Source organism: Microtus oregoni, unplaced genomic scaffold (assembly GCF_018167655.1).
Source record: "Microtus oregoni isolate MIOR12 unplaced genomic scaffold, Mior012 000002F_ref0000024, whole genome shotgun sequence".
NCBI lineage: Eukaryota > Metazoa > Chordata > Mammalia > Rodentia > Cricetidae > Microtus > Microtus oregoni.
Genome location: NW_024543061.1, coordinates 32,791,816 through 32,801,680, shown reverse-complemented (window position 1 = coordinate 32,801,680; position 9,865 = coordinate 32,791,816). Strand labels below are relative to the sequence as shown.

Below are 9,865 nucleotides of genomic sequence, written 5' to 3'. Positions count from 1 at the left end.
CCAAACCCATTCATTCCTCATGCATGCACGCATTTATTCTCTCATGCATTCATTTGTTTACTCTTTCATTCATTTATTCATGATGCAATCATTCATTCATCCTTGCGTTCATCTCTTCATTCCTTTACTTACTGATCCATTCATTCATTCATGCACATATGCATACATCCCCCCACACATTCGTTCATTCATGAATTCTTGAGTGCCGAGTGCTGGGGCGGGAGGCTGGTGCTGGCAGGTTGCGGGTGCGAGGCCCTCCTCCTCCGGGTGCCCCTCCCGCCCGACTCCCGCGCCGCGCCGCGTCGCTCCACCCCGCCCCCGCCGGGAAAGCGCGCGCTCTCGGGGAGCCGCTGCTCAGCCGCGGGCGGGCACGGAAACCGGAGCGAAGCCGGCGGCATCTACGAAGCCGGCCGCCCATGCCCCGCGCGCTGGGCCCGCGGCCTCCGGAGCGCTGCGCTGCGCCCGGCCCGGAGGGGCAAGGCCGGGTGGAGCCGCCCGGTGGCTGCGGGGATGCGGGGCTGGCGCAGGAACCTCGCGCTCTGCCTGCAGCGGCTGCCGGACGAAGGTAGGACGCGGGTGCGGAGGGGCAGGACGTCCCTGGGGCCGGAGGGTCACCGCGGGACGCGCGTTTTGCACAGAGCGCGACAGGACCGCGGTGCGCCCAGCCGCAGCGGAGCCGGGCCATTAACCGCCACGTGCCTCCTCCTCCGCGCCGCCCACGGGGCCGGAGCACAGGGACCCCGATCCCTCAGAGCTCGGCACCCAACTTTCCTGCGCACTCCCGGCCTGCGGCGCTGCGCGCACCCGGAGCTCGTAGCCGCCCAAGTTACAAAGAGACTGGCACGTATGAGGGTCCCTGCCGGGATTCCCCTGCCGCAGCACTGCGTCGCGTCACCTCCAGATTGCCCCTCCCCTTACCTGTTGTCTGCACGGCCCGCAGGGTAGAGGCTGAGGGTGAGGCGGCAGTGGGAGGACACGCTCCGGGTTGTCACCGCCACGCAAAGTTTGGGTTTGATGCTAATTAGGAATTGCTAGGACCGCGAGTCCTGGACCAAGAAAGGCAGAAGGCAGCTACCACCCCCCAACCCCCTATAGCTCACATTTGAGGGCGACACTGGGTGACAGGGGCACCGCTTCACACCTGCCCCTACCTTTAACCTTCACAACCACCTCTCGGGGGCGCTGTGATCCTTTCCACTTTACAGGTGAGAATGGCCTCAGAGAGGTGAAGCCCGTTCCCAAGGTCACACAGCCTGGAAGTGAGGATACTTGGAATGTGAACTTAAATCTATGAGACCCAAAAGCTTTAAGTGGCTTTCGGCCTCCAAATTTGAGTCTTGTACAGTCTCATGGGAAAGGATCAATTTCTGATGTTTGTGGAAGGAGGAGTGGGCCTGGGGAACTGGACTAGTTATCTGTTCTGCTTAGACCCCCCCCCCCCCCCATCAAGCCTGAGTTGGTACCTTTGATACTTATGGGCCTAGCACTCCGAAGCTGAACTGCAGGCCTGGACACCTTCGGGACTCAGAGGGGCAGTTTCTTCCTAAGGCAGAGGAGGGGACACATAGGGAAGTCAGCTGGGAGTATGAAACTCCCTCAGGGAGTCAGCAAACCAAGAAGGAATTCTAGCTTAGTCGGGTGCACATCACCCACCTTTAGACAGATAGGGGTTTTCTGGAAACAAGAGACACTTTGACTAGGTTGTCCTCATTCTGAGGTCTCAGTCCTGACCAGACACATTCCCGAGAGCCAGCTTTGAAGTGGACAGCTGTAATGTCCTGGTCTCTCTTGTTCAGCCCTCCTGCTCTATGTGCACACATAGGCCTGTGGCATGACTCATATGGCAGGTGTGCACAGGTACAGTACAGGGATGTGCATGTATGTACAGGTGGATAGTAGGATATGGGGTGCAGATGAGGCCTGTGACACCAGGGAGGGATGGGGGTCACAGACACCTGCGACAGCTTTGCCTGCCATGGGTTCCATCTGATGGACGAAGGCCACTCCCTTGGTGACAGGCAGAACTCAGCCTTTGAGTATTTCCTGGAAAATCTTCACTGGGATTGATCCTTGACCTCAGCACTCCAACAGAGGGTGGCTGGTGCAGCCATCTCCAGGCAGGAAATTACTATTTTAAAGAGACAAAAATCTCTGGCTTTCTCTGGACTGCAGGAAAACTGGTCCCTGTGGGCCTGCCACTGATGAGAGGCTCTGAGATGTGGGTCCCACTGGACAAAAGGCCGAGTGATGGGCGGCCAGCTAAGCTGAGAACAGAAGAAATACAGAGACAGGGCCCCTGGCATCTATCAGAGAGGAGGTTTATCCAGACAAAGGGATGTTCTGAACGAGACCGACTCCTCTGGGTACCATGCCGGGTAATGTAAAGCCTTGGGGAAAAGGAGCAGGCTTGGGGACCAGACTCAAGTCTGTCTGATACCGCTCTCCTAGTTTGCTGAGCTATTGCTGTGATAAACACAATAACCAAAAGCAACTAGAGGAGGGAAGAGTTTATTTTGCTTATAGGGTAGAGTCCATTATAGTGGGAAGCCTGGGCAGGAGCTCAAGGCAGGAATTTGGAGGCAGGAACTGAAAGAGACCATGGACTACTCCTCGGCTTGTTCCCTGGCTCGTGTTTACTTGGTCGATATAGTCCAGGCCCTCCTGGCTAGGGAGGCTACTGCTCACAGTGTCTGGGCCCTCCAGCATTAGGAGTCAAGAACTTCCTCACAGACATGCCCATAGAGGAAGTTCTTTCATGGAGATTCCCTTTTCCAGGTGACTTTAGGCTTGTGACAAATTGACAGATGAAGCTAACCATGACAGCTTCTCTAAGTGCCAACTGTGTGACCTTGGACATGCTAATCACCCCCTTTCTTTTTTGCAATGCTAAGCATTGAACTGCTGCATGCTCAGTAAGCTCTCCATCCTGTTTTGGAACTTAAGTTTTCTCACCCCATCCTTCAGGTATTATGAAGAGTCCCTGCTGTCCTGTCCTAGTGTAGGGACCAGCACAGAATAGGTCTTCCTTCCTGATGGATGCAGCTGACCCGACCTTAGATTTGGGATTTGGGGAAACACACACAATCGGTAGAGAGCTTGGGACCCGGTGTGGATTTTGTGCAAGGCTTTCCATTGCTACTATTTGGGGGGGGGGGATCCACAGGGCCGTATCTATGGTATGGCTACTTGATCCACTGCCTTGCACTAAGAGATTGACTTAAAGGGACAGGACTACTCAGCACCATTTTTTGAACCTGGAGTAGCAATCAGGTTCTTGGAAGAGGGAAATACATGGCCATGCAGTTGCAGGGAGCATTCTGTGATTATTGCTTCAAGATGCTTCTCTCTCTCTCTCTCTCTCTCTCTCTCTCTCTCTCTTTCTCGTTCTCTCTATCTCTCTCTGTTCCAGTGAACCTTCACCCTGACCTTCATGCTCCTACAGACAGTGACACGTTCTTTTCCATTCATTGCAGCAAATGCTTCATGAAAGACTCCCCCCACGCACACACACACGGGGCAGTGACTGTGTGTTTAGAAAAATAAAAGTTAGTCTTTAGCTGAAAGTTGCTCCAGTTTTCTAGTCAACAGACATGCAAGGTGGCCAGTGCTTGGAGGGTGGTACTGAGAGACGAGAAGAAGCCCTGTGCAGCCCATTGAGATGCTCAGCTGTGTGCCACCAGCATCTTCCCCATGTTCCCCTAATTTGGGTTGCCCCTTTGCTGGTGCTCCCTGCTCTCTCACAGAGTTTTGAAATGTTAGCCAGGGAGTTATCAGAAGTCATCACACTTCACCTTCTCCAAAGAGATGGGGCATGAAGCAGCCAGTCTGTCCAGAGCCCTGTTCTGTGTGTGACAGGTCCCACTATGAACAAAGACAGGGACAGATAAAGAAGTGCTCAAGTCAGAGTGGAAGGGACGGCTTCAGAATCTTCCTTGAAATGAGCTGACTTGTCAGGGAGATGTACTGCAAAGTCCTAGGGAAGGGATTTCTTCAGGCAGGGCACATGTGATCAAGGAAGGTGACTTCGGTTGCCTAAACAATAAGAAAGTCCAGCCAGGCCCAGAGCAGAGCAGCAGTGAGTTGGGCCAGGAACAGCAGGCGCAGAGAAGCATGGGTGTTCGGGGGTCGTGCATGTTGGACAGTGTGACTTGAAGACAGGAAAGGAGGCAAGAGGGAGAGATCTTGAGATTTCAAGTGTCTAGCCCGTATGGCAGGGACTTTTTGGTGAGAGCCTTGGGAGAACTTAACCCAGGGTTTGGACTGACTACACCGATAAGTAGGATCCTCAGTAGTGTGAATAGCAGCTTGGAGAGACATCCCAAACAGATTTGACACAGTACCGGGCAGATGTGGGAAAGCAGCGAGGGTAGAGGCTGCTACAATAGGCCCGGGGCGGCTCCGGGAGCTGTCCAGGGTGCTGACAGGCGCGTGCCAAGTGTCTGGCGTTACAGGCTGTTAGGATGGCATGCAAGTGCGTGTACACGCACACGCCTGTGTCCTGTGGTACCCAGCTAGCTGATGTGTCCCTGTGTCGGTTACCTAGGAGACAACGGGAAAGATGATAGGACGGAATGTGATTGGCTACTCACTCCTGCTGCTCATCTCTCTGTCAGACCCGCAGGCAGGGGTTACAAATGGTCCTTGTGGGCATGCCAAATGCCGGAGAGAGCCGCGGATGCTCACTGCCCCAGGCCCTCCGCATGAGTGTGGCTGCCAGTGCGTGCCATGCACTCAGCTTGAACAAAGCGGCATCTGGAGCTGATGGACGTCCCGCTGTGAAACATCTGCTCAGGGCTTTAAATCAGGTAGCAGGGACCCGATAAATTTAAGAAGAACTAGCCAGACTCTGGAAGGGATCTTTTGTTTGGTTTTAATAACTGCAATGTCAACACACAAGCTGATTTTAAATGCCTCCTTGGGCCTCCAAAAATGCAAATAAGGCTTTGAACGGCGGAAGTTATTTCCCATGATGAGGCGGGTGATGTAAGTGAGTGGCTGCCCCGCCTCCACCTGGCTCGCTGGGTGGTGTGAAGCTGTGATTGGGCTTTTCTTTCCCGCTCCCCCGTCTTTAGAACATTTTTTTTTCTTGTACATTGTGAGCAAAGGGGAATAAGAGCCATATTCTGCTTAGAAAGGTGTTAGGGGGACAAAGCTGTGGGCCATCTTCCCCTAGCAGTCAGGGGTGGGAGTGGGCAATCATTTAAACAACTCAAACAGACAAAAGAAAACAAAAGGGAAGTCGGCTGTAAGGCCACAGAAGGTTAGCCCTGTCCATCTTTTCTCCCACGGTGTGCTTCAGACCCCGCAAGTGATGAGGCCATGGAGGAAGGCGCCAAAGTCTTCTCATGTTCCCGGCTCCTCTGTCCTAAGCTCAAGTTTTCATGTGCCCAGAATGAGACGTCTCAGCCTCTTTCTTATGTTTAATAAGAACAATAACAAAAAATTTCTTCCTGTAGAGCCAGCATGGTGGTGCATGCCTTTATTCCCAGTGCTTGGGAGGCAAAAGGAAGCAAACCTCTGTGGTTTCAAGGCCAGCCTGATCTATGTATGCAACTCCAGGGCAGCTAAGATTATATAGCATAGTGACACCTTCCAGTCCTCGCCTTGGCCCCAGTTCCTCGCTTTGCATGCCATCCCCTCAGGCTGTCTGATGGGCTCTATTTGAACGGCACATCTGGGTGGCTCCCACTGTTTAGACACCATTCCTGGGACCTGGACATTCTCAGAGACAAGACAGGAGTCCATATAGAGGAGTGAAGGGAGTCTAGGGCTTCTGCACTCTCTGTCACCTTCATCAGACTGACCTTCCACTCTTCTCCCATACCTTCCTTGATCTGTGCAACTGTCCCTTCCCTGACCACCCATCTAAGGCAGCAGCCCTTCACCTCTGCAACTCTCTCCCTGCAGCCCCCAGAGGGGCCGACTTCTGTTACTCACCTTCCGCTCTATCATGTATGTATCATGATACTTCTGGCATGTATCATGCCAGCCACCATCACATCTGTCCTCTATCCTGTGAGATACTCAGCTGCTCCGTAACAACCCACAAGACGGAAGACAGAGGGACCGTCTCCAGGGAGCACCTGTTGTGAGCCGCGGCCTGGGCAACCCTTTCTCACACTCTTCCTGTGACGTGATGCCCCCCAGGGAAGGCAGATAGACAGTGAAGCCAGATGAGGGAGACCACCTGTCTGGGCATCCCTGTTTATCTGAGTGTTCTCTTCCCAGCCTTGTGCAGCTCCCTCCCCAGATCTACTCCTACTCAAACCTCTGTTCCAGACTACCCCATGGGGCTGATTTCAGTCCCAGCAGTTGTCCCTAAGCTGTGTGACTACATTTGATGACTTTGCCTCTGAGCTCCCTGTCTTCTCTGTAAAGTGGGAGTATGAACAGTCTCTAGGCAGAGGAGCGGTGAGGAGCTAGGAAGGTGAAGGTGGGAGAGGGGGAGAAGTCAGAGCCTAACTCAGGAGAGCAGAGTAGAGGACCAAATATCCTCCCGTTCCCCAGGGCCACAAGATTGGGGGCCAGAGACCAATCAATGCATTCTTTTCTATTGCAATGGGATAAAGTCATGTCCTACCATCTTTAAAATTTATAATCAATAAAAAAACCCTTTCTCTGTGTATGTGCATCTGTATACACATGAGTGCTGGTGCCCATGGAGGTCAGAGGCCTGGGACCCCCTGGAGCTGGAGTTACAGGCAGTTGTAAGCTGCCTGATACAGGTTCTGTGAATCAAACCCAAGTCCTCTGCAAGAGCAGCCAATGCTCTTATCCGCTGAGCCATCTCTCCAGCCCCTGATACTTTAAAAAAACTAATTAAAATAATCCCAGACAGAAACCCCTTGTCTTTTATGAAAAAAAAAAAGGAATAAAAATATCCCGAAAGAAATAAAAACAAGAAAATTCCATGGGCCACATAGCTCCTACGGTTACTTGGCTTGGCCATCAGGCCTCAGTTTCCTCCCCAGGAAAACTGAGCAGATAACCTTCCACAAGGAGGTGGCATGTGGATGCAGAGAAATAAAGCAGAAGAGGAAATCGTTTGGAAATCACAGACCAATCTGGTGGTGGGAGGAGAAGGTGATGTCTGGTGACCCCGGATCAGGGATCAGGAGAGGGGAGGCTAAGCAGTGGTGGCTCCCGTGTGTGCTGCATGCCACGCTCTGTGTGCTTTGCAGATTAACTATTAGTTTTCATAGCAACCCTATGAAGCAAGAACTTGTTTTGGTTTTCTTGGCAGTGCTGGGATGGAAGCCAGGGTTTTGCATGCGGCAGCCAAGTGAACCACCACTTGGCAACATCCTCAGGCTTTGGTTTCCTAAGACAGGGTCCCATTGTGTAGCTGGCCTTGAACTCCCAATTCTCCTGCCTCTGCCTTCCAAGTGCTGAGATTACAAGCATGTAACATCATACCTGGCTGAGGTAGGCACTATTTTTAGTCCTATTTTTCAGACGAGGAAACTGAGACAGAAAGGTTGAGTGACTTGCAAGGGTGCATAAAATGAGGATGTGGGCCTGAACCCAGGCTTCAGGGCCCAGGGTTTGCTTTGCACCACACCGCCTTCACCAAGGTGTCCTTTGGAAGTGAGCATCCTGTCCTAGAGGACCTTGCCTAGCTTGGGGATAGGTTCCCTTCCCCAGGACTGTGGTTTGTAGAGCTTTATCCCAGGACAGGGAATCATACCACTGGCTGGACCCTGTAAACAGAGGGTGATTCGCCAGGCCAGAAGCTCAAAACTGGTGATGCTGGCTATAACGTGAGACTTGTTTGACTCTCTGTGGCTTGATAGATCAGTTATTAACTTTAAAAGGGAGGAGAGATTTCACACCGCTTGAAAGACATGGCGCATGTCTTTGAGCTTGCACTCCTGCTGTCCATAGGGAGGAATTTTACCACACTCCCCACCCAGCCCTGTCAGCCTCCTCTCACCAGCTCAGCCAACAGCACACTAGAGGAATTTGGACTTCCGTCTTTCTCAGACATTTGACATGTGTACAGGTGGGAGAGTGGCATCGCCAGAAAGCTTCCGCCGTTTGCTGGGGTTCTGGGAGGCAAGCAGACTTAGGGGGAACACTGAAGAGCCGAATTAACGAGGGGCCTTATTCACATTCTCTACGCCTTGCCACAGCCTTGCCAGACTGAGTTGTCAACTTATTATCAGCTGAGGAAATACGTAACCAAGGGTTTCTCCCTCACTTGCCAGTTCCCGAATAACCACTCCGAGGCTTATATTAATGATAAAAGTTTGGCCAATGGCTCAGGCTTATGTCTGGTTAGCTCTTACATTTAAATTAACCCATTTCTATTAGTTTATATTTTTAACCAGAAGCTCATGGCTTGTTACCTTATATCTTGCTTCCTTGGTGTCTCTTGGCATCTCTCTTGATTTTGCTTCCTTTCTCTTTATTCAGTTTGGCTTCCCACCTAGCTATATTCTGCCTTGACATAGGCCAAGGCAGATTTATTCATCAGCCAATAAAGGCAATACATATTTGCAGTGTACAGAAGGACATCTCACATCAGAAATAGAGACCCCCCAAAGGCTAATTCTACAAGGGAAACAAACTGGGGGAAAAAGGAACCAACAAAGGTTAAAAGGCGTTTTATGACACAAGAAGCCACTCACAAGGTTCAGGCTGCCCCCTAGGCCAGGAAGAAGTGTTTTTGGAACAGGACACTGGCAGAGGAGCAGATAATATCCTGAGTGCAGAAAGAATCCTCTGATGGAAAGAGATAAAAATCTAGGCAGTAGTGAAATCTGTAGGGGGAGTTATTAGCAGCAATATGGAGAAATGCAGATGGCCAGGGCAAAGAAGAAAGATGGCCACTACATCATCTTTGGTAGTTGTTATGGTAGCACGGGGGAGACACTCAGAGACAATAGCATAACAACAATTTTCTTAAAGGCTTATTTTTTAAAGGTTTTATTTATGTGTGTAAGGGTTTTGACTGCAGGTATGTCTGTGTACCATGTGTAGTGTCCTCAGAGACCAGGAGAGGGCATCAGATCCCCCAGAACTGGAGCTACTTGCAATTGTGAGTCACCATGTGAGTTTTGGAACTGAACTTGGGTCCTCTGCAAGAGCAGCCAGTGGTGTTCTTAACCACTGAACGAACCATCTCTAACTCCATAATAGTATTTAAAAGCTTTACTTATTATTGTTGTGTAGGTACACATGCCAAAGCACACGTGTAGGCCAGAGGATGACTTTGAGGAGTCAGTTCCTGCCTTCTGCCTTTACATGGGTTCCAGGAGAGGAACATAGGTCATCTGGCTTGCATTGTTAGGTGGCAAGAACCTTTACCCACTGAACCATCTTGGTAGCCCCAGCACAGTATCAACATACAAATTCATAGTACCTAGTGTTGGCAACACCCTGGGGGAAGCAGGTATTGGCATTACAGTCAGTAGAACCATGTTGGAGGGGATTTGACAGTTACCTGCTAATCTAGAAAATACTGACATCCTTTGGCCCTCACTTACTTTCCTAAGTATTCTAGAGAACTGTCTAGCTCAGGGGATGGAATGAGGAGATCTGTTTCTATGTGTCTTAGTTACTTGTCCAGTTGCTGTGACATAACGCTCTGTCCAGAACCATGTCCTTACCTCTCCAATGCTGGGGAACCACAGTAAACCATTTCTAGCATGCCTTTCAGGACATCTCTTTACCTCAGCAAGCCACTGCGGATACTTTCTTGCCCCATTTTTCCATCAATGCTGCCATGCCAGCCCAAGCTTCTATACTTGGCTGTAAGATCTGCTGTGCCCAGGGACTGGCTAAAGCAAGAGAGTGCACCTTTGGGATTGGCGTGGTGGTGCACACCTTTAATCTCAGCACTTGGTAGGAGGAGGCAGGTGGA

The 9,865-nt window shown here is 51.2% G+C and overlaps 1 protein-coding gene across 6 annotated transcripts in view; it reads left to right on the top strand.

Annotated features, from left to right (window-relative positions):
- Positions 1-337: 337 nt before the first annotated feature.
- Grip2 (glutamate receptor interacting protein 2) overlaps positions 338-9,865 on the top strand; it is a 79,980-nt gene continuing 70,452 nt past the window's right edge. For all 6 annotated transcript variants that reach the window (XR_005973238.1, XR_005973237.1, XM_041639707.1 and 3 more), the window contains exon 1: positions 338-565. Coding sequence is in view for 4 of the 6 variants with exons in the window: in XM_041639707.1 (XP_041495641.1) it covers positions 511-565 (55 nt within the window). In the remaining 2 variants the exon portion in view is untranslated. The remainder of the gene's footprint in view (positions 566-9,865) is intronic.